The sequence below is a fragment of the Staurois parvus genome, unplaced genomic scaffold (assembly GCF_062004578.1).
Source record: "Staurois parvus isolate SC_StPar_1 unplaced genomic scaffold, SC_StPar_1.0 ptg000105l, whole genome shotgun sequence".
Classification (NCBI taxonomy): Eukaryota; Metazoa; Chordata; class Amphibia; order Anura; family Ranidae; genus Staurois; species Staurois parvus.
Genome location: NW_028317901.1, coordinates 203,634 through 230,501, shown reverse-complemented (window position 1 = coordinate 230,501; position 26,868 = coordinate 203,634). Strand labels below are relative to the sequence as shown.

At 39.4% G+C, this 26,868-nt stretch overlaps 1 protein-coding gene across 1 annotated transcript in view; it reads left to right on the top strand.

The window, feature by feature from the left end:
* The window catches only part of PTPN9 (protein tyrosine phosphatase non-receptor type 9), a 61,195-nt gene that overhangs the window by 18,907 nt on the left and 15,420 nt on the right, over positions 1-26,868 (top strand). The window contains exons 3-11 of the mRNA XM_089671352.1: positions 197-286; positions 735-871; positions 11,844-11,949; positions 13,917-14,027; positions 14,632-14,954; positions 18,443-18,533; positions 19,803-19,872; positions 22,379-22,457; positions 22,546-22,696. Of these exons, the coding sequence (XP_089527478.1) occupies positions 197-286; positions 735-871; positions 11,844-11,949; positions 13,917-14,027; positions 14,632-14,954; positions 18,443-18,533; positions 19,803-19,872; positions 22,379-22,457; positions 22,546-22,696 (1,158 nt within the window). The remainder of the gene's footprint in view (positions 1-196; positions 287-734; positions 872-11,843; positions 11,950-13,916; positions 14,028-14,631; positions 14,955-18,442; positions 18,534-19,802; positions 19,873-22,378; positions 22,458-22,545; positions 22,697-26,868) is intronic.

Below are 26,868 nucleotides of genomic sequence, written 5' to 3'. Positions count from 1 at the left end.
ATAATCTACAGCTGGGTATATTTTTCTCTGGCTGAATAAAAAAATTAATTTCTTTACTTCGCAATTATTAAAGTATTTAGTTTGTAAATAAAATCTTTGGGTTATGGTCTGTCCCCCATCCGTTGTCATAGATTATATGTTCCATTGCAGTGCCTTTAGGTTTACTGTTTCATCAAGTTCCACATCTACTTGCTAGGAGACACGTCAGAGAGAAGGGATCGTGCGGCTGAATCCTCTACAGGAACCTTTACTGTCTGAACTACTGAGTGGAAAGTTTACTGTGCTGGTGAGTGATCCTTTACATTTTATTAAAAAAGAGCAAAGAACTAGTTTTGTGTAATTGGCATAAAACCTCGTGAAAAAGAGCCATTAGTGTAAGACTGCAATCCATTAATTCAACTGCAAGGGCAGTCACAATTCGTTTGGGTTCCATAGCAGAAATCATACCTGGTAATTCTGAGTTTCCATTCCATTGCATATAAAAAATCTTTTTTTGGAACATTTCTCGGCAGTCAGTGCCTGACCTCTTTCATAGAGAGGAGTGAAGGATCAACTTACTGTTTGTGTTCTTCTATGAGGGAGAGTATTGCAGCAGATCCTGGCAATGGAATATTATAAAGTCTGTATTTTACAATGAACTTGTAACCTGCATAAGTAAACCACCAAGTCACTCTGATATGTATAATATGTCACTAATACTACTAAGCCAGTAACTTCCTACTTCCTTTTATCAGAGTGTACGGGCTCCGACTGGAGCTTCCATTGCAATCTTTACCGCCAAACTTCACCACCCAGCAAGAAAGAACAGTAAAGAGGTTCAGCACACAGTGCTTCAGGCCCTCTTCTACCTTCTGGATCGTGCTGTGGAGAGGTAAGAACCAAGTCAATTAAAAAGAGCAGATTTAATCCTGGGACAGCTAGAAGAGACAAGTTGTACATACGAGACATTTTTAACCACAAGCCTACAGGGCATTTATACCCCCTTCCTGCCCAGGCCAATTTCCAGCTTTCAGCGCTGTCACACTTTGAGTGACAATTGTGCGGTCATGCAACACTGTACCCATATGAAATTTTTATCATTTTTTTGTGACAGATAGAGCTTTATTTTGGTGGTATTTAATCACCTCTGGGGTTTTTATTTTTTCTTAAACAAACCAAAAACCACTGAAGATTTTGAAGAAAAAATTTTTTTTCTTAGTTTTTGTTATAAAATGTTGTAAATAAGTGATTTTTCTCCTTCCCTGATGTGAGTTAATGAGGCTGCAGTGATGGGCACTGATAGGCTGCACTGATGGACCCTGATAGGTGGCACTGATGAGGAGGCACTGGTAGGTGGCACTGATGGGCATTGACAGGCATCACAGATGGGCACTGATACATGGCACTAATAGGCAGCACTGACTGGCACTAGTAGCCAGCACTGACTGGCACTAATAGGCAGCACTGACTGGCACTGATAGGCGGCACTGACTGGCACTGTTAGGCAGCACTGACTGGCACTGATAGGCAGCACTGACAGCCACTGATAGGCAGCACTGATTGGCACTGATGGGTGATACTGAAAGGCAGATCAGATGGGCACTGATATGTGGCATTGATGTGCATTGGTAGGCACTGATATGTGGCATTGATGTGGCACTGGCATGAGGCACTGATGAGCACTGACACAAGGCACTGCTGGACACTGACAGGTGGCACTGCTGGGGCTACACTGATCATCAGGGCACACTGATCATCAGTGCCCTGATGATCAGTGTACATGTCCCCTCCGCAGAAAGCCGATTACCGGCTCTCCTCTCCTCTCGAGCTGTCAGCGTGACAGCTCGAGAGGAGAGAAATGCCGGTTAACCGGCATTTCCCTGTTTACATGTGATCAGCTGTGATTGGGCACAGCTGATCACATGACCGAGCCGACATCTTCGGCTCTTTCCGTGATTGGTGATCCGCTGTGTCCGAGGGACACAGCGCACCGCCAATTGCCACGCTGCGCGCTCCCTGAGCTGCGCATGCGCAGTGAGAATGGGAGGACGTCATATGACGTCCTCCCAGAACAAGAGAACCACCTTGCGTCCTTCATATTACTATATGGCGGGCGGGAGGTGGTTAAAAGATGATAAAATATAGATAAATCCGGTATGAAAAGATATGATTAATTGCTTTCTGTATTCTAGTTACCAAGGTAAGGCATTGCTTTTTGGCACTTACGGATATTTTAGTGTATTTTCGAAGTGTTATTTTAAGCCTTCTTTACTTTTGCCCTCCATACCATTAGTATTCACTTTTTTACACATGAAAAAAGCTGCTAGGAGCCAGAGGTTTATGTAAGCCCCAACAAAGAACTCTTGTTTTGCTCCCCTTTGGTCTATTAAATAAGCCATTAGAAGAGTTTTGTTATAGCTCTGTGCAAAATATGCCTGTCCATTCTACCCCGGGGATGACTGTTTTAATCATAGGTTTAGTTCTGCTTTAAGCTTTAATTTGCTAGTGTTACCAAGGCAATTGGTATGGGGTATGATTTATACAAAAAGTAAAGTCAGCTGCCATTTCAGTTTTGGATGAACATTGGTGGTTTGAATTGTTTACTGGCTCCCCAGATCTATTGAGGCTTCTAACTGCATATTTTCCTAGGAGTAGTGCGTGCTTCTGCCCCCTACTATAAGATCATAACTAAAGTGTAACTCGCTTGCAGCACTTTAACATCTTGGTAACAGTATGGAGAATACATTAGATCAGCATCACACCATCATTTCAGTTTATATTAGCCATGGAAGTTGGGTGGAACAAGGAATGCTACTTTCCTTACAAATATAAATGATACCCTAGTGTCAAGTGCACAGTGGCTGGGGCCTTTTTATTACTTTGTGCTATTTTATCATTTTAACAGTTTTATGAATTGCTACAGGTTTTAGCTCAGGAATATACTGCCTTTTCTACAAGGATTCAACATTAAGGATTTGTGGGCCTGTGTCAACCTGCTTTTCTCCCTCATACAAGTCAATGAGAATACAAAAGCAGCTTGAAACTGTTGATGAAGTTTAGAAGGAAGTCATCTGCAGGTTAAACTGATGTCAAATTTGAACTGCATAAAAAAGCTGCATTTGTAAGCCTGTTGACACAGCCAGAAGGTGTTTTACCTTAATGCATAAAAATGCATTAAAGTGTTACTAAACCCAGGACCCTGCATTCACTATATCTGGTTTCCCACAGTACACATAACATGAAAATGCAATTATTTTAGTAGATATGCTAAATACCTTTTCTCATCAGCAGTTAGAGCAGTCTTGTGACTTCTATCAGTGTCCAGCTGGGCACTAGTTAAAACTTATAGGAGGCGTTTTCATTCTCCTCTCACTGCCCGGTGAAATTGCATAACTCCTGACCCTCTGTCTGGACAGTGCTGATTGGCCCTGTGCTGATCACATGCAGTCTCTGAAAAAAAAAGAAAAACCGCTATAGCAGTACACACCAAACTGAGCATGTGCAGAGTGTCCCCGAGACTCTGTTCTATCAGGAGATGAAATGGGGATCATGAAAGAAGGGGAGGATCAAAGAAGACAAAATAAAACATCCTTTTTACACAATGCAGAGGATTAACCCCTTACATTCCGCAGTGAGTTTAGCAAGCATGCTTTACTGCATATACAGACTGATTTTACTGTTGCGGATTTAGTAACACTTTAAGGTAAAAAAAACCTTTTGCCTTTAGAACCACTTTAACAGGTTTCCGCTCGGCCTATAGCCAGATGGCGGCCTGCAAAATCCCTCGTCCCTCCGGGTGGACGCCATATGGCATCCTTTCGGGCATGCGCAGTTTTCATGCCCGCAGAGCCGCATAGTGGCACGATCTGTCACTGGCCGTGTACCTCGGACACAGTCGATGACAGATCTGAATACCGGCCCTGTTGCCGGTACCATGTGACCTGCTGTGACCAATCACAGCAGGTCACATGACAGTTGTATACAATGGTTGGCTTCCTTTGATGCCATCCATTGTATACAAGTGTGTCTAGCTGTGAATGGTCACAGTGATCACATGCTGTGTCATGTGATTAGCCGTGGCCAAATCACAGCTAAGCACAAAAAAAAAACCCTGAATGAATCGATGTCATTCGGGTAAATGCTTGCTTATAGCAAAGTAATTCTTTGCTATAAGCAAATTGTGTAAAAAAAAAAAAAAAAATACTGATCACTTCCCCAAAGTAGTACAATGTTACTATGGTAACATTGTACTACTTTGGTCATAGTGAAATATGAAAAAAAAATCTTTCAAAAAAAAGAAAAAAATTAAAACTAATAAAAAAATGTAAAAAAATTATAATTGTTTTTTTTTCATACTGTCACCAGTCAGTGTCCCTGATCACCGCCATGCCAGTTATATGATGACGCTGTACTGCACTGGTGACAGTATGTAAAAAAAAATAGTGAAAATAATTTTTTTCATTTTTTCATTAAAAAATTGACAAAAAAATTACAACTTCAAAAAACTCGCCACGCCTCTTATTAAATACGTTGGACTGTCTACTTTACAAAAACTGGTCATTTGGGGGATATCTGTACTGTTCTGACATTCTTGGACCTCAAGAAACTAGATTGGCCGTCAGTACTTCAGGACTGATCAATATTCAGATATATCCCATAGTTTGTGAACTCTGTAACTTTCCTACAAACTAAATAATACATCCTAATTTGGGTTATTTTCACCAAAGACATGTAGCAGAATAAATCTCGGCCTAAATTTATGAACAATTATTTATTTGCAAACTTTTATAACAGAAAGAAAAACGTGTTGTTTTTTCAAAATTTTTGGTCTTTTTTTGTTAATTTAGCAAAAAATAAAAACCCCAGCGGTGATTAAATACCACCAAAGGAAAGCTCTAGTTGTGTGAAGAAAATGATAAAACTTTAGTTTGGGTACAATGTTGTATGACCGCGCAATTGTCATTCAAAGTGTGAGAGCGCTGAAACCTGAAAAATGGCCTGGGCAGGAAGGGGGTAAAAGTGCCCTGTATGGAAGCAGTTAACAATGCGTTTCTGGAAGATGTCTATTGAGGAGAGCAGAATAACGAGCCATTCCAGGTGAAGATACTATAGCTCACTCAAATCCATGAAAAATAAACTAAAAAAATTGTATTCATTCTAGGCAGAATATTAACAAATTCCTATTCTTTTTTTTGTTAGCTAAACAGAATTATCATGAGAAAAAAATGCAAGTGAAATTACTTTGGCTTTAAATATGACACTTCCAAGCCATGCTAAAATGTTCTTGACTAAAAAGCCATATACAGTGTCTACTTTCGCATATCATCTTCTAAAATGTACTATGTTTTTTGCTAAATTTTGGGTGTGTATTATTTTGTATTGTGTGTATCTTGGTTGTCCATCTCCCAACAGATAACTGCTTTTTTGCTGTCAGTCACTTTAGATACACTGAGCACAATATCCCTCTTGGGCTTACTATGAAAAGTGCACTAATAAAAACATTCTCCTATACTACTTCATAGATTTTTTTTTTAACTCTTTCCATCCCCACACCTAAAGCATATTCTCATTTATTTTTGTTGAATTTTGTCAAATGGCAGCCAATACTTTTCAAAGACACTAGGATGGGTGATAATAGTGAGCACACTGCAAAGTTAAATCTATCTCCTCTTTTAATTCTAATTTTATGCCACTTCTTACTTTAACTATAATAACAGATCCTCTTTTTAACAGCTCTCAAGAATTCATAGTTTACTAGTTTATTTTTCCCCAATCTTTGCTTTCTTCCTAACCTAATATTTAATTTTCTGTTCAGTGATTTCAAGTACTGTACTTTGTAGTCTGATCTAGAAAAACACAGTGAAACAAAGCAGCCTGTCATCTATTTATATAATTTGGGAGGATGTTCGTAAATGAGGAGGGCACCCCCAAAAATATAAAAATAGTTTAATTCTTTTGTTGCAGAAATTTTATTTCAAACCGTTCATCAGTGTTATTACATTAAATAGAAGTGATATATTTGTAAAGCCACAAACTTAAGGCTAGGTTCACATTATTACAGGTCAGGAGCGCACACAAAATCGTATAAGAATTAATGGCACCCTTGTACATTTGCAAAAGAAAAGCATGCCACGCATTGGCATGCCGCAGCACCATGCAGCTTGATGTGGTGTGATTTAAATAAAATGGGTCAGGGACTTATTTTCCTGCTTTTCTGTGGGCAGGGCATTGAAACGAATGGGCTGCCTACATGCAGAACGCAGGTCACACCAATCTGAATGAGCCTTAAAATTTAACCGAATCCATAACTGACATTGCAGTTATGTTTGTTTGTTGGAAAGTGGAATCACACAGAGATTTGTGTCCAGGATTAAATCTCCTGGGAACTCCAGGGGCTTAACATACCCTTAAAAATGTGCAGCTCTGTCCAACTACCAGTACAAAGCCACATAATGGTTTATACCCCTCTAAATAGATTCTATATAATATAGACTGTACAAGTAATTGGGGTTGGCGGGAGGGTCACAAGAAAGGCGCCACTTTAGGAGATTCTTTTCATTGCAATCTTCAAGAGATATACAAAGCTTGTTCTGTCTCTCTAATCTAAGCATTGATAGTGTGATCTCTGTAACTTACAGTTGTGATGAGATAGCGATAACTTCAACCTTAGTTGGATACCACAGTCAGTGACTCAATCGATAAGACATCTTGTAGATCTTGTGAAGTTTATTACACAAACTGAGAGAATCTTACAACAATGAACATTCCATAGGTCAAAAGATCATAATGTTTCTGCTCCATGCCATGAGGCTTGCTGCAATGCATCCCTGGGAAAGGGGGAGGGCTATCTATACAACATTAACTAAACCAAAGGAAAGGAAGGAGCAGAGACAAAATATAGAAAACATTTAAAGGCATATGACAGTCAATATGACAGTCATGTGAAACATGACAAAGCTGATGAAGTGCCAATGAAAATGATGCACTTTTAGGCAGGCATATCCTTCAAGTAAGAGTAAAATTTTTTTAGTATATTATCTAGATTGGCAAACATGTCCAGTGCAAATGGAGAATAAATAGAACATCAAAGTACAAAACTAGCAATATTTTCGGAATCATGAAAACACTGGCTTCTATAGGCATAGTACAGTAATGTTATCTAATGCTTAATTGATTCTTTTTTTAGAATTTCGCTGCAAAACACATTCTGTTAAAAAGACATGAAAAGATTTGATGTTAAAATCTTGTGTCTACTATATGAATTAAAGTGTAACTAAAGGAAAAACGTTTTTTTTTTTTTTTTTCGTTTTCGATAGAATAGAGAGGGATTAGAACACCTGTCAGGTTTTTATTGCTGTCTCTATCCCATTAGTGAGATTCACCCCTCTCTATTTGTCTTGTTCACCACTATCACTGAGAGTGTAAGTTATGGAAAATCCAAATCTTCCAATGGGGACATTAGTTCTGATGACCCTGGTGATACCCTGGGATTCCCTCACTTAGGAGGGATTTCCTCTTGCTTCCTTTTTTGGCTTTGGGACAGGAAATGAAGTAAAATCTCCCTAATGAAACACAGATGGCCAAAAAAAATTGACAGGGGTTATAACCCTTCCTTACTTGGAAAATAAAATGTTGTCCTTAGTTACACTTTCAGTGTAGATTTAAACTTCCCATAAAGTTCTTACTACTTTATGATGATGTGGATTTCAAGGCCAAATAAAACTGAGATCTCTACTGTCAGGAACTTGGCAATCAGCAGGGCCACCCTCCTGGGAAGGTCACTGAGTATAACTCAGAGAAAACAGGATAACCTGGTACTACAGGTAGGACTTGGGCAGGCAGCAAAAACCCTATTCAGTTAAAAAAATATTTACATTTAAAAACAATTGTTGTGAAATAGCAGAAGGCCAGGACTTTTCATGGGCTGCTACATAGTGGGATATGTTAGTAAGTAATTAGGTCCATAAGGTTTTTATATAAAGACCTTCTTCTGAAAACTCTCATCATGATCCATTTTAGTAGTCTTTCCGTGCAACAATGACCTAGTGCATTGACAAATTAAAGTAGAGCTGTCATTACCCAACAAAGTCAATGAATATTATATATAATCTCTAAAGCATTTCCATTATCTAGAACTCATGTCACTGGTTACAACGGGGATATCTCATGACCTTACAATGCATGCCTGTCCAGGAAACCACAAGGCCTGCAGTTGCTGAATTTATCATAAGTGAGTCAGTATTACATCCATACACTTTAAAAGAGATTGGTGAGAAAAGCACTGTTTAATATGAAGCAACTTATGTAGATAATAAGATAGCATTGACTAAAGGGACAAGCATATGCTAGTATGCATGGTAACTGCTGAAATCAGTTCCTGTCACCTTAATCTAAGGATGCCATTTCTTGGTAGTAATTTGTACTAGACAATTTTCAAAGAACCTGCATGATGGCATGAATATGACTTTGCATACTCTTTATTCATTACCCAGTACTTCCAGCCTGTAAACATACAGGGAATAAATTAATAGGCCAAGTGTCAGACTTTTTTTAAATATTATGTGTGTATAATTAAGTAATTTGCAGGTATGTGATGCCTGTCAGATAATATTACCTTATGTATAAATTGCACAAAACCTGCAGTCTTATTATAGTAACAGAAGTCCACAATATGGATAATATGCAAACCTTCCAACTCTAGATCATTTCTGTACCACTCTGGTTTTGTAATGGCCAAAGTTCCAAGGGATGCCCAGGAGCCCCCAGCCACAGTACAGGCTCTCTATTGGAGATCTAGTGGCTTCTAGGCATCTTTTGGAACACTCTAGGGACTGAAACATTGATCTTGAGTTGGAGAGTTTGGAATAACCCTAAAGATGATTCCTTTGTTAAGTTTACCTATATGCTGTATTGTAGTTTTAGTTTTTATTGTCTATGTAAGGGCTGTGCAATGGCCTTTTCTTCATGGCAGAACAATTTTGCATTCAAATACAAGTCTATAAGAATGGAAATGCTGCATTAAGCAGGTCAGAAGGAGGACTGCGGGCCACACATGTACATGTCAATGAATTCCAAATGATCTCAGAAGGGACTCAAACTAATATCATTGACACAGTCCCTTAATTTGATTTCTACACAATACACTCTACTTTTTCTTGTGTTTTCATTTTTGGCTATGAACAGACTGGTTTCATACACAATTGATACCCGCTCCTGCCTGTATGTGTAAAACTCCATCATAACATCTTAGTTGCTCCACACTCTTTTACATGACAAAACAATACATTCTTTAGGCTCAGTGACTTAAACTGGAGATCTGCAGAGCTGCATTTTTATTTTTAAAGAAAACAATGTGATGAGAGGAATATGTTGGCTGTGACTGTTAACCCCTTTTCTAGAAATGCTAATGTACTAGATGCTTTGGCTCCAATACTTGAGTTACAAAATTGGAAAAAGCCTAGAAAGTAGGTATTGCAGCATTTCTCTTTTGTTTACTGCATGCTTTTTTCAGGTCTGTGACTCTGAAAAATTAAATCCAGACTTGCCCAGGAAACTAGCATTTTCAGAAAAAGTTGCTTATTTATCTTACTTTTTTCAATTATGTTGCTTTTTTATATGGGGGTCAGGATGTTAGCAAAATGTCAGAAATCTTTATTGGCATGCTTGTTCTGGGTTAGAGACTTCGAAAGATTTGAAGCCCTTGGATCAGCATAACAGCCAGACAAGGGGAGCCCAGCAGTGACAGCCTGCATATTTTCTTTCTCTCTCTCTCTCTCTCTCTCTCTCTCTCTCTCTCTCTCTCTATCGCAGCAAATGTATTTCATCTGTGCAATCTAAATGAAGTACATTTCACTAGTGTCAGTGCTCATCTATGAGTGTCTCCCAGCATTACAGAAATCACTCTTCTGCTAGAACAAGGGGAGAGGCACAAGGTAACATATTTTTGTGCTTATATAAGTTACATTTTAATAATGTACTAAGGTATTGGATACACATGTATCTTCTTTTTAAAAGGTTTGAACATCCCATATGTACCATCAAATCAGAAAAATAACAATTGCCCAGGACCTCGTAAGTACATATTAGATAACATTACAGATTCTTAAAATATCTATATTTTATTAGAATCTATTTTACAATATGCCACTTGTTTGTGCTGTTTTGATGTATATGTTACATATTGTAATTTTTTATACTATTATGCTCAAATTGTCATTACACAGAGTCCCCTTTTTACCCACCAGACCCATTACTTCTATCATATATACTTTTCAAAGTATTACAACAATTCTGAACAACATAATCATCCTTTTATCAAAGGTCAGTTGAAAAACCTCTCAAAGACCAATGGTCTACTTCATCAGGAAAATTTCAGAGATGGAAATCTGAAATATAAATAATAATTAATATACTGCTACTATTCTACATATAACTTACATAATATATATATACTGTACACTCTGTGTAGCAAAGTGTTACACATAGTTTAAAGGTGATTTCATCACTTTGTGCATGTAGCTTTTATTTTTAGGCATTTGCACAAATTTTTTTTCACTTATTTCCCAACTTGGCTAATCAAGACATACTCCAAACTGCACTTAAACACCCATCAAACATACCTTAACATTTGTAATCAACATCTAAGGTGACGGCCTGGTTGATGCCCCTCACCCCCTGTGCAGAAAGCGGGTATTTGAAGCAACCTTTTGCACCAAGAACTATGGATTCATTCCAATAATTTGCAGAGAAATGTAATCTTCTTAACTACTGTGATTGTTGGAGGAATGCACATAGGCAGAGAAAAAACAATATTGTATGGGGGTAGGTTTTGTTAGAGTATTTGAAGGTTCAGCAGTATGGAAATGATAAACTGGGCCTCCAGGTTGGATGTTGATTGTATATGTATGTACATATATATGTATACTGAATATTAGCAGTATCTTACTTACTGTTCATATTTCAGTTGTCCACCTCCTATAATCTCCTGATGTAGACCATTGGTCTATGAAATATGTAGAGAGATTTGTCATTCAACCCTCGATAAGAGGATGATTGTATTAATCAGAAATGTTGTGATCCTTGGAAAAGCATATAGGATATAAGTATTGGGTCTGATGAGTAATATGGAAGTTCTGTTATTGAACAATTTACACAGACTACTATGAAAAAGACAACACTTAACATACAGTATATCAAAACCGCAGAATAAAAAGCTATGCATAGAAGTATCGATATTTTTAAGAATTGGTGTCGTGGTCATATATACACTTAAAAAGACCATGGAAATTGTTATTTTACTGGCTTAATGGTATTCCCAGAGTACTATGAAGCATTCATGAGTACAGATGAATGCAATGTGCTTAAGTGCAACTACCAAAATAAAGGAAAAATAACATGCAGAGGTGTTATATTAATTTGTAACACTGATGGTTGATATATTAATCCTAATTCCAATTGTTTTTGGCCTTTTATGTCTTCTGAGTCATGGTGTTTATTTCTCTACAAATATAAGGACAGTCATTAAACAACTATAAGATGAACAGTATTTACTGTAGACCTCTTTTTAAAGTCCCCTTATGTAACCATTGTAGACAAATGAGTTGGTTCTCCACTTGGCCTTAAACTTTATAAATAATTAATTACTTTTTCACTTAGAGAACACTTACCTGTTAAAGTGACTGCATTCTGGGCAGATTTTGTCCATTTCCTTTATTTTAATAGTTGCATGTAAATATTACAGTAATGGATTCCAATACTGGTATGGAAATCATGCCCTTCTACAAGTTTGTGATTGATTAGTGTTTCAATATCAGAGCAAGCATGTCTGTTCAGTTCTAGACTAGCATAGTGCACTCTCGCTGCAGTGTCGACACACAGAGAAATGGCCTGGTGTTTATCTATGATATGGGGGGCAGTCAGTACAGCAACTTTGAGCTGGAATTAAGCAAGAAGATCTTGAGCCTTCTGAGGGTGAGTGTAACCTCCATTCATCCATTTGTCATGATAAAATCATCAACTTTAGGTCAGTGATTCTGTATTTCCTTATTTCCAAGGACACCTACAAAATATACCATTTGTAAACCTTAAGTGGCCATGTACCAGTACATCATAAGTTATCGTGACTATGAAAATTTAGTTCTTTCCTAGAGCACAAAAGAAAAATACACTTAGAAAAAAAATACATTGTGCTCTAATTTTTACCTACAAAAGAATGTTCTGCTTGAGGTTTCTCTTCAACTTAGAGGTGCCCACTGTAGTAAGGTCCCCAATTTTTGTTAAATTCTGATTGCCCCATTTTTTGTGCGTCATGGCTAAAATACATGAGCTGCCATTGTTGACCCTTTTTATGAAAATGCTGGTTGCCCCACTGTGATGCTGACCCTCTGCTTTCAGTACTCTGTTGCTGACCCAGAACAAAAGAACCCAGAAAAAGGGGAAAGTAGAGGAAGAGAAAAAAAGCCATTATCTGTCTTATCGGAGAATCAAAATATAGAAGGAAAGCTGGCTATAGACGGATTGATATTCAGCTGGTTCGGCAGGAACCGGACGAATTTCGACCCATCTATGGGCAGGCTGTTTGTACTGAAGTTGATCCATGGATCAACTTCAATAAAGCCAGCCTGTCAGGTTTTTATTTTTTGTGTTCGACAACTGCCAGTGGCTATAGTCACCAGCAATGTTCATTGTATTCTGACGGCTGGGAAACTTCCTGCTACAATAGTGCATCCGGAAGGATTCCCCCATCAACACTGACTGAATTGATGGAGGAATCAAGCAATTTTCTTACCTTCAACCTCCGCATAATGTACACACAGGTTGCAAAATGTACCACAAGGTTGAAGGTCTGCATAATGTATGACCTGCCTGAAAGTGTCAGAAGGACAGGCAAACAAGTAGCATTTTCAGAAGGAAAGGTTGGCAGCATCCATGTTACTTTATTATTATTATTACAGGTACATATATAGCGCTATCAATTTACGCAGCGCTATACATACATATATTGTACATTCACATCAGTCCCTAACTCTCAAGGGGCGTACAATCTAAGGTGCCTAGCTCACATTCATACCTACACATACTAGGGCCAGTTTATACAGGATCAAATTAACCTACCAGCATGTCTTTGGAATGTGGGAGGAAACCGGAGAACCCGGAGGAAATCCACACAGGGAACATGCAAACTCCAGGTTGGTGGTGCCGTGGTTGGGATTCGAACCAACGACCCTAGTACTGCCAGGCGTAAATGCTAACCATTTAGCCACTGTGCTTCATGACAAATCATCCATAACCCCTGATTTACAACTGTGCAGGTGATGCCACTGCAGGACCCGCACAAATACCTGCAGCCGCACCACCCACACAGAAGAATGCGAGACCCGCGGGCAGGTGCCTATAACTCTAATGGCACGCTGCCCGCACTGGAAAGCACGACTGTACTGGGAACCTTGGTTCCCGTGCGGCTATGATTTTCCAGGTAGTGCAGGGACTTCTTCCCTGCGTGTCCTGGGGCACGGGAGTCCATTCAAATGAATGGGCTTTCATGTGCACACAAATCGCGGCCCACACGAGTGTACAGATGTGAACAAGGGGTAACTTGCAAACTTAAATTTTGATTTGTTGGTCCATGCTACCCCAACTGTTTCAAACTTTGAATTAAGAATGTTGGCAACTCTTCTTTTATCTGCCCATTTTCCATTCTGGTTCCATTTACAAGTCATTAGATACACTGGTAATATGTGAAAGGAAGTTGAAGTGCTTCCCCATTCACTCTGCAGAGTTTGATCACATTTTCTCCACTCTTCCTGCAGTAGGTCTAGGGAGTCTAGCAAACTTCAGATTAGCCATGCTTATTGATCTAATCATCATTGCCCCCACCCATAGAATTTAAAATATTTTTTTCTGCCTTGATGTGAGCATATCCCATGTTTTTATGTTAGGGAGCATTTCCAGCTCGTCTAAAGAAAGTATTCATCGTTTCACCTCCTGTCTGGTTCAAAATACCGTATTCAATCATCAGCTTGCTGCTTAAGGAAAAGTTAAGAGAGAGGGTAAGTTATCTGTGTGTATTGTGGGTGTACAAGATATTACATGCATAGTTTTTGCGTTGTTTTGTTGACAATTTTACTAGAGACATTTGGCTTTAGAGCTCAAAACTGATACTCTCTTTCTGAATAGACGCTGGTGCCAAAATCTCTCTGTTGTAATTTCCTAATTCTAGAGAAGACATGCTTTCTTATTTGTCCACCATGGTAAATACATAAAAAAATGCAACAGTGAGAGGTCATAATGATAATGGCAGGTAGGTAGGTTTGAAGTTCTGATGCTTTAGGGGGTTATTTAGTAAAACTGGAAAGTGCAAAATCTGGTGCAGCTCTGCATAGGAACCAATCAGCTTCCAGGTTTTATTGTCAAAGCTTAATTGAATAAGCTGAAGTTAAAAGCTGATTGGCTACCATGCACAGCTGTACCAGTTTCCGAATGCTCCAGTTTCAGTAAATCTCCCCCATAGAGTCTACATCAACCTCTACAAACAATTGAAGAAGCTGGTTGGCATCTAACTATGATAATAGCTTTAACAGTACTTTACATGAAATATGAAATGTAATTTGTGCTACACAATCATCAAAAACATGCTTTCTTGTATCTCAATAGGTACACATGGTGAGCATGACTGAACTTCTCCAGCACTTACCTCCACAGTGTCTCCCTGAGTCTCTAGGTGGACTGCTTCCCTGGGATCCTGGCTCCTGGAATTGCCTGCTCCTGCCTGGCCGTACAGGAAGACCAGATCCCCTGGATGAGGTGGTACTGGTACTTGGAGACGGACAGAGAGGAAGTATACATAAACCAGTGCCAGGAAGCATGACCTTGGCTCAGCTGAAGGAACGGGTTAGCACTTTGGGGAGGCATGGAGTGTATGAAGAATATGAAGAGATAAGAAATGAGCAACCAGAGGGAACATTCACAGTATCGCTGTAAGTTTGTGAAAAAGTACAGTATATGATGATGGACAAAGGGAAGCAGTTTGCCTTATGGAATGCAAGGAACAACATTCACCCACTTTTCACACATTCACCCACTTTTCATCTGAACTGGAGAGTGCAAAATCTGGTGAAGTTGTGCATGGTAGCCAATCAACGTCTAATTTCAGCTTGTTCAATTAAGCTTTGACAAAAAAAACTGGAAGCTGATTGGTTTCTGTGCAGAGCTGTGCTAGATTTGGCACTCTCCTGTTTTAGTACATCAACCCCTTTGTGTGCAGCCTGTCACACCAGTGTTGTACTTTCTGATGGATATCCTTGCTATATTACAGAGAAATGACTAATGTGCGCATCAAGAACAATTAGGCTAGTTTCCACTTTATCTGTGAGGAAACTCAACAAATGCTACTTGATGCATCATTAGCCGTAGCAGTACAGCTAACACACAAAGAATATATATATGTGTGTGTAAAGTCACAACAAATCATTGCGCACCAGATTTGTTTACATACATATATTGTATGCATTGTTTTTGTTATTAACTCCTAATATTTATTAATAATAATAAGTTCCTATCCTATTAAAACACTTGCAAACAAGATTAGGTAGCAGTACCTATAAATTCAAATATGAATGATGTAAACAGCCTGGTGTGTTGTGATTTTATTTGCATATTGTGTGCTGGGTATGAATGAAGATACCCTGGCTCGCTCAAATATCACCTCATGATGAGCACTAGGGAGATGTGTATGTTGGTATAATATATGTTCATCAGGAAGTCCGTGATGAATGCTCAGATCTCTGAAACAACTGCCATTTTTATAGCCAATAGATTTTAGCATTGGACCTATTTGTTATAGTATAAATATCATTGTTTCATATAGTATTCATGTTGCATTACATTGTTAACACACCTTAGCCTCAATTCACAAAGTTTTTTTACAATGATGATGCTCTTTATTTTTGCCATGTGACTGTATTTTTCAATTCTTATTTGTCTGAAATGAACTGCCCCTTTTTACAGCTTTAGCTTTTTAGTGTTAGCTTTGTGAATTAACCGCTTGCCGCCCTGCCACTGTGTATATACGTGTGCAGGGCGGCAGTGGAGCGCAAAACCACGTTTAAAAACGGGTTCCGCGCTCCCGACACTTTCGCCGGCAGGGGGCGCGCGCGCGCGCTCCCGCCGACCCGCGGGTGACACTATTTGATCCAGGAGGGATCAATCATTAGATTTCAGCCAGTGATTTCTGGCTGAAATCACATGATCGGTCCCTGTCCTATCCTGTCCTGTGTTGACATACACAGGGCAGGATATGATGTCATTCTTCTCTGCCTGGACACATTCCGTTCCAGACAGAGAAGAAGACATCCAAAAAGTGAGTACACAAGCACTACACTACAGTTAGAACACTCTAGGACACATTTAACCCCCTGATAGCCCCCCCCCCCCTCCAGTTAACCCTTCACTGCCCTGTCACCAGTGTTACTGATCAGTGAAGCGATTTTTACTGATCAGTGTCGCTGGCGACTTTCGATAGAGTTAGCGCCCCTCCCAGATAGCGCCAGATTGCCCGCCAGTACACCAGTAATCCCGTTTAACCCCTTGATCGCCCCCCCCCCCTCCAGTTAACCCCTTCACTGCCCTGTCACCCAGTGTCACTGATCAGTGAACCAATTTTTACTGATCACTGTATCAGTGTCGCTGGCGACTTCCGATAGAGTTAGCGCCCCTCCCAGATAGCGCCAGTTTGCCCGCCAGTACACCAGTAATCCCGTTTAACCCCTTGATCGCCCCCCGCCCCCCCCCCAGTTAACCCCTTCACTGCCCTGTCACCAGTGTCACTGATCAGTGAACCAATTTTTACTGATCACTGTATCAGTGTCGCTGGCGACTTCCGATAGAGTTAGCGCCCCTCCCAGATAGCGCCAGCTTGCCCGCCAGTACATCAGTAATCCCGTTTAACCCCTTGATCGCCCCCCCCCAGTTAACCCCTTCACTGCCCTGTCACCAGTGTCACTGATCAGTGAACCAATTTTTACTGATCACTGTATCAGTGTCGCTGGCGACTTCCGATAGTGTTAGCGCCCCTCCCAGATAGGGCCAGTTTGCCCGCCAGTACACCAGTAATCCCGTTTAACCCCTTGATCACCCACCCCCCAGTTAACCCCTTCACTGCCCTGTCACCAGTGTCACTGATCAGTGAACCAATTTTTACTGATCACTGTATCAGTGTCGCTGGCGACTTCCGATAGTGTTAGCGCCCCTCCCAGATAGCGCCAGTTTGCCCGCTAGTGCACCAGAAATCCCATTTAACCCCTTGATCGCCCCCCCCCCCAGTTAACCCCTTCACTGCCCTGTCACCAGTGTCATTGATTACAGTGAACAGATTTTTACTGATCACTGTATTAGTGTCACTGGTGACTTCCGGTAGTGTTAGCGCCCCTCCTAGATAGCGCCAGTTTGCCCGCTAATGCACGGGATTTTTTTTACCAAAAACATGGAGCAGAATACATTTTGGCTTAAATTTATGACTAACTTTGAGTTTACGATATATTTTTTATAGCTGAAAGTAGAAAATATTGTTTTTTTTCAAATTTTTTGTGGTTTTTTTGTTTATAGCGCAAAAAATAAAAAGCGCACAGGTGATCAAATACCACCAAAAGAAAGCTCTATTTGTGTGAAAAAAAGGACGTAATTTTCGTTTGGGTGCAGCATTGCATGACCGCGCAATTATCATTTGAGTTAGTGCAGCGCTGTATAGCAAAAAAAGGCATAAATTACAGTATCTATACCATAGTTTGTAGACGCTATAACTTTCACACAAAGCAATCAATATACACTTATTGGGATTTTTTTACCAAAAACATGTAGCAGAATACATTTTGGCTTAAATTTATGACTAACTTTGAGTTTACGATATATTTTTTATAGCTGAAAGTAGAAAATATTGTTTTTTTTCAAAATTTTCGTGGTTTTTTTGTTTATAGCGCAAAAAATAAAAAGCGCACAGGTGATCAAATACCACCAAAAGAAAGCTCTATTTGTGTGAAAAAAAGGACGTAAATTTTGTTTGGGTATAGCATTGCATGACCGCGCAATTATCATTTGAATTAGTGCAGCGCCAAACAGCAAAAAAAGGCCTGGTCATTAAGGGGGGTAAATCCTCTGGGGCTCAAGTGGTTAAGCTTCTTTTGTTATTCGACTGTGCTTTTCTAGTACCATTAGCAGACAATGTCCTGTGTTAATAGCCATAGTTTATGCCACAATTTGTAAGTGGGAATAGTATTGAGCCTGCTGGGATAGATTTGCACCTTCAAGGCAGTTTTTGTGTTCACAAGTTTGATTAAATCATGATTAAAATATTTGTTTTATATATATATTTCAGTTTGTATCTAACTGCATAACCTTTCTGTGACAGTTTACTTTACTTGGTATTTTATACCTTTGTATGTCAAAAAATCTCTTTGTCTTCCATCTTAAGAGCACCTGTAAATCGAGATCGGAATCGGTATGGAGATGTGCCATGCCTGGACCAAACACGAGTCAAATTAAAACGGGCGAACTGGCATGATGTAACTATCATATATATATATATTGTTATTGAAAAAAAAAAAACATACATGTAACATGGTTGTATAAGGATAATCGTAGGGAAAAGGGTTGGCTGGGTGTTTTTATAGTTGACCTTAGGTCTCATTCATACTGGTGTACTACAGTGTTTACCTGTCCAAGGGCCGTGTTTGCCTGCACGGGGATGCTCAAGTGTTCTGTGCATCCTCTTGCAGGCAGTCCCATTCATGTCAATTGAGACACAGCAGCTGTACAGTCACAACCACTACTCTCAATTTGACATTTGTTCAGGTGCACAGCCCTGAACACACGCTGTCAGTGTTCATGGCCATGCTCCTAACAGATGTCAAATCAGGAGTAGCCCTCGCTCAGGTATAGTACACCCATCTGAAGTAGGCCTTAGATTACATACTTTCCAAAACCTTCTGTATCCAGCAAATTGCAATGCATGTTGAATGGTATGTGGTAGTATTATAACATGAACTGAGAATTGTATTTGTTATATTCACTCTAGCAAGCTTCTTTTTTTTGTTTTGTTTCACAATATACAATGTAGATAGATAACATTAAAGGAATTTTCAGCTTACTGAAAGAGAGCCATTTTACCCCTCCGTGTGTGCAGTGGTGAAGGGCCTTACCCTTTTATTGTTCTGCTAATGGATTTCCATCATCTTCAGTGATAGGTGCCATGTTGATTTAAAGAAAGATCTCAAAAAACTTTGAGAACTCTGGGCAGTATCCTGTAGGTTGGTCACAGAGTAACAAGTGTCTGAGAGAGATGGGACATCATCCTATGACTGTTCTAAGATAACTGATGATTAATATCTACCAAACCTCAAAGGGTCATACCACTTTGGAAAGTTATTTGGGAAGAAATAGCAAGGGTAATAGTACGCTTAAAGTGAACTTGTGCCCAGACTATGGACAATTAAACTATTTACATATCCCTAACAAGCAATAAAAAACTTTAAAACAGGCTTTTATTGTAAAATCATTCCTTCTCAAAGACTTTAGAGTTTAGGTTTCAGTTGGCTTCTAAGACCTCATTCACATGGACATACTATAGAGTCAGCCCATGGGAAGACCATGTTTGCCCGCAGGGGACATAGGTGTTCCGTGCTGGCAGTCTCTTTCATGCCCACTGCTCCTAATTTGACAGCCATGTGCAGATAGTGTGCATTCAGTGCCATTAACCTGCAGCTGAAATATTATATTTTTTTGTGAGTTGTTTAGAAATTATTTGCAGAGTAAAGTATATCCTTCTCTTCTAGCGTTCAGACTACATAAATGCAAGTTTTATGGATGGATACCTACAGAAGAATGCATACATTGGGACCCAAGGTAACAAGGGCATGTGTTTTAAATAAAAATAAGTTGATTGTGTGATGAAGACTAAAGTGCAAAACTGGGTGCTTTTTTGAAGAGTTCTGTGATGCAAACCTAGGCAGTACTTTGAACTTCCTATTCTCCCACATGATCCTCAATTTAAATCAGTTTGCCTGCTTTTCTATAGGATGAAGAGATGTTCTGTGATATTGTTGACATTCAGCCATTTTTCTATTACAATCTGTTTATTTGAGTTTTTCATATGAACAACAACAATCCCTTTGCAAAGGGAACAATAACAATTTGGGATTGACAAGAATCAGAGTATTGCAACAGATATAGAAGTTAGCAAGTTTATGTACAGGAATAAACCTCAACAAGATCCTGGAGATCAAGACAATGATCAAATAAAGATGTGTCTAGAAATTACATATATTGTATATCAATATAGAAGTTCTAGATAAAAAGTAGGAATATGAGCACTTTCAAGAATGTATTGTAGCGTCTAGAACACAAAAGGTAACCAAACAACCCCTTTCAATATAACATAAGAAACAGAAAAGTGCAGTGCTAAAGTCAAATGAAGTAAAATGCAAAGTTCCTGTCACTGTTAGCGACAATAAAGTATTAAAAGTCCGAAGGATGACAGAAAGTCCATATGGGGATCAAATATGAAAGTGAAGCATAAGCGTGGGGGACTTGATCCGAAGTAGTAACACAAAAGTAAATAAATAGATTGCGCACTCACCAGAGGTGCGTAAATAATACGCCTTAGAGATATGCCTGTCTCATCAGGTGTGTGTGGGGAGGGCTATTAGGAGGGCTACAGTAGCTGGATGTTTTACCACTGCTGGTGGTCATCCTGAATTCTATATGAAGCTGCACCTTTAAGGGACCTTCCAACGTGCTATACACCTGAGTGTCATACCTGAGACGTGATCCGTAGGCATAGAGGATCCTGACCCTACTGATGACCCCGCATACACCTGATGAGACAGGCATATCTCTAAGGCATATTATTTATGCACCTCTGGTGAGTGCGCAATATAGAAGTTCTGCAGACTGCAGCATATCTTAAATTATATATAGACAACCTGTACATACAGTAAGTGTTGCTACAAAATAATAACAATGAACCAATTCCCTACTTATCATTCAGCCATTTTTAGGCCCCTTTCAAACAGAAGAACTCTGTCCCATTCAGTTTATGCAGAGCGGACACAGAAAGAGCCCACTCTGGTCTGTGGGTGGCCAGGTGTAAACAGACTCCACTGTCCATTTACACTTGACTACCCTCCGATCTGATCTGCCTAAAAGGAAGAGGGCGGATCCCATTCGGGTTTTTTTTTGTTTTGTTTTTATTAAGATTGGACCCTGAGGTAGGAGGGTGTAACACACTTGCCTATACATAGGGGTAAATGGACAATCTGATCAGGTCTTTCTGAAAATCTGACAGACAGGCCTGATTGGACCCGCTGTGTGAAATGGACCTTAATCTCTGATGCTGGTGATAGGAGATACTGTATTTTTCAGTGTGAGCAATATAGACAAAGGTGGTATATGTCTTGGATTTGTTGACGCTTGCAATGTTGTGTAATGTGGAATTATATCATCACTATAGTATTTAGCATTATTATGTTGATGACAGAAATGCAATTGTTGTATTATGTGATGGTGGTGACAGAAGTACAGGGTTGAAATATGTGATGGTAACAGGAGCAAGCCAGCTGCTGTGCACAATATTGGTATTTGGCTCAGGATGGTAAGTGTGTGACATAAACGTATCTTTTAGTATTGGTGAGAATGTGGAAAAAATGTTAGCACCTCATCAAGTGTTTATTGCTGTCACTGTCCTTACTAGGGCACATTCACTCTTGCTATCGGTCCTGGTAACCATCATCTCAAGTACAGAGTGTAATTGGAAAATCAGATCATTTCAGTTGTCACAGGTACAGAAAGTGAGGGGAAATTTCCCAGTGGGGACAGCTGTTCTTAGGATTGATCTCCCCCTTTTTCTGCTGTGTGCCAGAGACAGGAAATAAAGAAAAGTTCCCCTGAAAGGGACACAAACATTTAACCACTCCCTACTCTATCTAAAACTTTGGATATTATTACTGTTCTGAAGAAGGGGGGGGGGGACCCAAGATTTATGATTTACTTTCATTTTCGGTGATAAATATGACAAATAGAGTGAATCTCCCACACTTACCACAAAGAGTAATAAAAACCCAACAGGTGTTCTAACCTACATCTTGTCTATCCAAAAACAAATTGCGTTTAGTTGTACATTAAATTAGTTTTTTTTGTGCCTTGAGGTAAGCTTTAACAAAACAACTGCAAGTAATTTAGCACCTTGGTATGTCAAAACCCCCAACAGGGATAAAGGTCAGTTTTTTCGGGTACCAGGATTATTTTAAATAACATTTCCTCCATTTAGGGTAATCCTTAGACAATAAACTGTAAAACTTTAACCCTATCTTTTTATCATTATGCTATGTGTTCTCTTTTTTTTTTTTCCCAGGACCTATGGAAAACACATTCCAGGATTTCTGGCAAATGGTTTGGGAACAAAATGTATTAGTTATAGTTATGACAACTCGGTGAGTTTGTTTTGGCATTATCCAAAAGAAGCGGTTTACTCTCATTTTTATTCATACAAGTACTTTTGTATTCTCCTTTCCTAAACAGGGTGGAAGAAGGTGGCCATAGAAAGTGTGGTCAGTACTGGCCTCTTTCACCTGGATCTGAAGCTTCATATGGTGCTGTGACTGTCACAAACAAAGCTATGGATAACCACCAGCACTATAGAAAGACCACTCTAGAACTCAGAATCCGCCAGGTAACATTACCTCACAGATCCTGTCCACTTTATGCATCAAATTACATTTTTATTTACAACGTTATGTTTTTTTTTACAACTTTATTCCCGTGCAGTTAGTGCATTAAACAGGCACACTGAAATAAACAGGAGATGCATGACAAAATTTTTTTTATTCATGCAATTTTGTGAATTATACTTTTACCTGCACCACAGAAAATCTGTATTCTGCAGGCCTGCTTCACTTTGCATGATGATCAAAACATTGACACATAACACGTGTAACAGTGCTAATTAAAAACACGTGTATTACTGCATTGCATTTTGAGTGAAAGCACCCTCATTCTTTTCACTGCAGCTACTCCTTTATTTTTCTCAATAAAGTAAAGATATACAGTGGATATAAAAAGTCTACACACCCCTGTTAAATTGTCAGGTTTCTGTGATGTAAAAAAATGAGACAAAGATAAATCATTTCATAAATTTTTCCACCTTTAATGTGACCTATAAACTGTACAACTCAATTGATAAACAAACTGAAATGTTTTAGGGGAGGAAGTAAACATAAAAAACTAAAATAATTTGGTTGCATAAGTGTGCACACCCTCTTATAACTGAGGATGTAGCTGTGTTCAGAATTAAGCAATCACATTCAAAATCATGTTAAATAGGAGTCAGTACACACCTGCCATCATTTAAAGAGCCTCTGATTAACCCCAAATAAAGTTCAGCTATTCTAGTAGGTCTTTCCTGACATTTTCTTTGTCGCATCCTACAGCAAAAGCCATGGTCTGCAGAGAGTTTCCAAAGCATCAGAGGGATCTCGTTGTTAAAGGGTATCAGTTAGGACAGGGATAGGCAACCTGTGGCTCTCCAGCTGTTGTGGAACTACATTTCCCATGAGGCATTGCAACGATTACAAAACTGACAGTTACAGCTATGACTTGCAGAGGCATGATGGAACTTGTAGTCCTGCGGCTCTCAGGTTGCCTACCCCTGATAGGAGAAGGGTACAAAAGAATTTTCAGGACATTAGATTTAACAGGGGTGTGTAGACTTTTTATATCCACTGTAAAATAGTGCCTGCTTTGTATTATAAATGGAAGGCACTTCAAACTTGTATTTTTGCTTGCATGTTGTACTGGTTTCTGATATTTTGCACATTCATTTTATCATTGTTTACCAACAGTTTTTTGGTTTTTTTTACTTCCTAACCTTCTTCTTTATTGTTCATTAAGTGATACAGGATTTAGTTATTGTGATTAGAATAGGTTATGCTGCCATGCACCAGAGGATTTAGACATTGGCAAACAAATCCATTGTCAGCAACGTATAACCTCTCCAGCATGCCTTTTTTTTTTTTTTGCTAAATGGATCAGAAGCATAGCACAGCTTCTTGTGTCACCCAGTCTCTGAGGACTCTTTCTGAGTGAGCCATTGAGCAAAATCTGGAGATACCACACTATTTGGTAATGTTAAATGCTACCACTACTCCCCTACTCCCTCTGTTTTCACAAAAAGGGTGAAGATGCTGTCCCCTCAAAGAGCCCTAACACCTTTAGTCTAGATTGTATCCCCTACTCCTCATAGTCACCCATAGCTCTGCCAGGGGTGGTCCCCTCTTCTGCCCTATCCAGGGAAGAGTTCTGTAAAGCTATAGTAGATTTTATGGGTGACATTCTTGCAGCTATAACTGCACCTGTGCCTTCTACTGTGGATTTAAAATATGAAGAAGGGCATCACAGGCCCTTATTGGATGCGTTTTGTCCCTGAAGAGCCTCAGTCAGCTGAATTAGCTATTAGGCTAAAGATAGCATACTGGCTTATATGTGCTGTCACATTTAAAATGAAGTAGCCTGTAGCTTCTACTAATGCTGTTTCCAGTCTAGGTTCCCTGAAAGGGCCCAAGACTTGCTCAACTTTCCTGGGACACAGCTTATTTCAACCTGCTCTGTATGGAGACTGGGACACTCCTGACAAATTTACTCCTCCCAAGCACTTTGCAGACCAATATCCACTTGATGAGGATCTTCTTAAAAAGTTGTCTCTCTACGCTGTGGATTTGGTGATGTCCCAACTTAACAAAACTCTGAACACACCTATTGAGAATGCACCACTGACAAATGTTTGAAAGCCCATACCAAATCCTTATTTCTTAATCATACAGTACAGGACCCAGGCTTCTTTAAAATTTTGACCATGGATTATATGCTGCCACCTTCAGGTAAAGACATTAGTAAACAAAGCTGTTAGGGCAACCAGTATAAATCCTCCCACTCCCAGCAAGTCTCAGTTTTTTGTTAGTGTCCTTGGTGATGGACAACCTTTCTCTACTGATAGCAGATTTATGGCCTATATTTCTGAATTTACTAGAAGAGCGAAGACTTGCTGTGGTTCGTCATACGTAGAAACTCTTCTCTACTTGGCTGCATAGATGCCATTGAGGCAGTATGATTGCAGCTTCCAGATCAGTCATCTGTTGACTGTGGACCCATTGCAAGACACATCTAGAAATAGAAAATTGGGGCAGACCTGTAGAGTGCATTTAGGCACTGGAGTGTATGTGTGGCATTTACCCTTAATACAATAGTACATTGCAGTGAAGTTGACTGCAGAGTGCTGTACAGGTCTATAGCAGTGGTGATCTAAGTTCCAGTGGTTCCAGTCTGTAATAACTCTCTCCATAGAGGAGGGTACCCGCATATGCCCTTCCAAAGTGGATGAAACAGGAAATTCCATCTGGTGGTCAATCCCCTTGGCAGATGTCTGTTTCCTGGTGTGGTAAGCCGGGGGCTTTGACCCTTCCCCTGGGCACTAGACCCCTGCTTTGGTCACTATGAGGTGACCAGCAAGAGCATGCTTTTTATATATTTTGTTACAGCATGGGTCACCTTAAATGGTCTATCACTGCTATAGCATTGTGTGCGTCAACAATCTTTGCACTGATCAAGGTTCTTCGGGAATCCCCTCGACTTCATGGTAGATGGAACATGGGGGACTGGCCAGCACACACTGCTCTTAGGTCATGATGTGTTTGTTCAAAACTCTGCAACTGGGTCTTGGAACTCTCCATGGAATCTCCAATCCTGTGAGTATTCCCTCATCTCCTCAGGTACTCCCATTCCTTGTTGGGATCACAGGATGTGCAAGGTGTAGGTGCCACCAGTCAGTATCCCCTAATGAGTCATTATCCAACTCGTCCATCATGGCAACATTGTTTCCCAATGAAGATGATAAGTGAGGAGAAAGAAGGATGTGGAGTGTCAGAGTCAAAGAATTCCTCCCAGGAGTGTGGACGGTTGCCCTCAATCTTTCCTAAACTGAAAGTTTTTGGTTTTGGTGAATGAGGTGAACTCCTGTTTGAAGTTAGAACCATTTCCAAATGCTGGACCTAAGGTAAAAACAAATTGCACAACATATGTGAGATATCACTGTGAATGAGCAAGATCAATAATTCTAGAGCCATAATTCACCATAGACTCTAAACTGATAACCCATAAATGCTTTTTGAAGCATCGTGTATAGACAATTTTGGGTTTTTCCAATATCACAAGTGCATGCAATTTTAAAGCTTAACATGTTTAGTCTTTTTTTACTTGATGAAACCCTCTCTTTTATATTTCACCAAAAATTGTTTATTATATTGTGCATGTTTGCACTAAAATGCATTTAGTGTAATTTTTCCTAAAGAAAATATGCATTTGATAAACAATTGTGCATATATCATGCAACATAAAAGAGAATTCAGCTGCCACCATTTTATTCTACAGGGTTTCTGCTTTCTCAAAATATATAATTGTTTGGGGGTTTAAAGTAATATCTAGCAAAAAGTAGATATTATCATGTATAAAAAATTAAGAAATTAACAAAAACACTTCAGGAGTGACTGTATTAGTTCCTAATGAGGAACAATATTTAGGGCTATTATTCTAATCTGTTTATGGTTCTGAAGTCCAGTGGGGCATTTGCCCATACCAGACCAAAAGGTTCTCAACACCTTCTTAGGGTCCAAAAATTCCAGATGGAATTTACTCCGTCTGTTGTTGAATCTCTGCAACAAGAGACATTTCATTCTATCATCCAAAAACAACAAGGATGTGTATTTGCATATCACCTTCTTTCCCGCATCAGAAGCTTCTGAAATTTGTGGTGGTTGAGCAGTATTTCCAGTTTATGGCTCTTTTCTTTGGTCT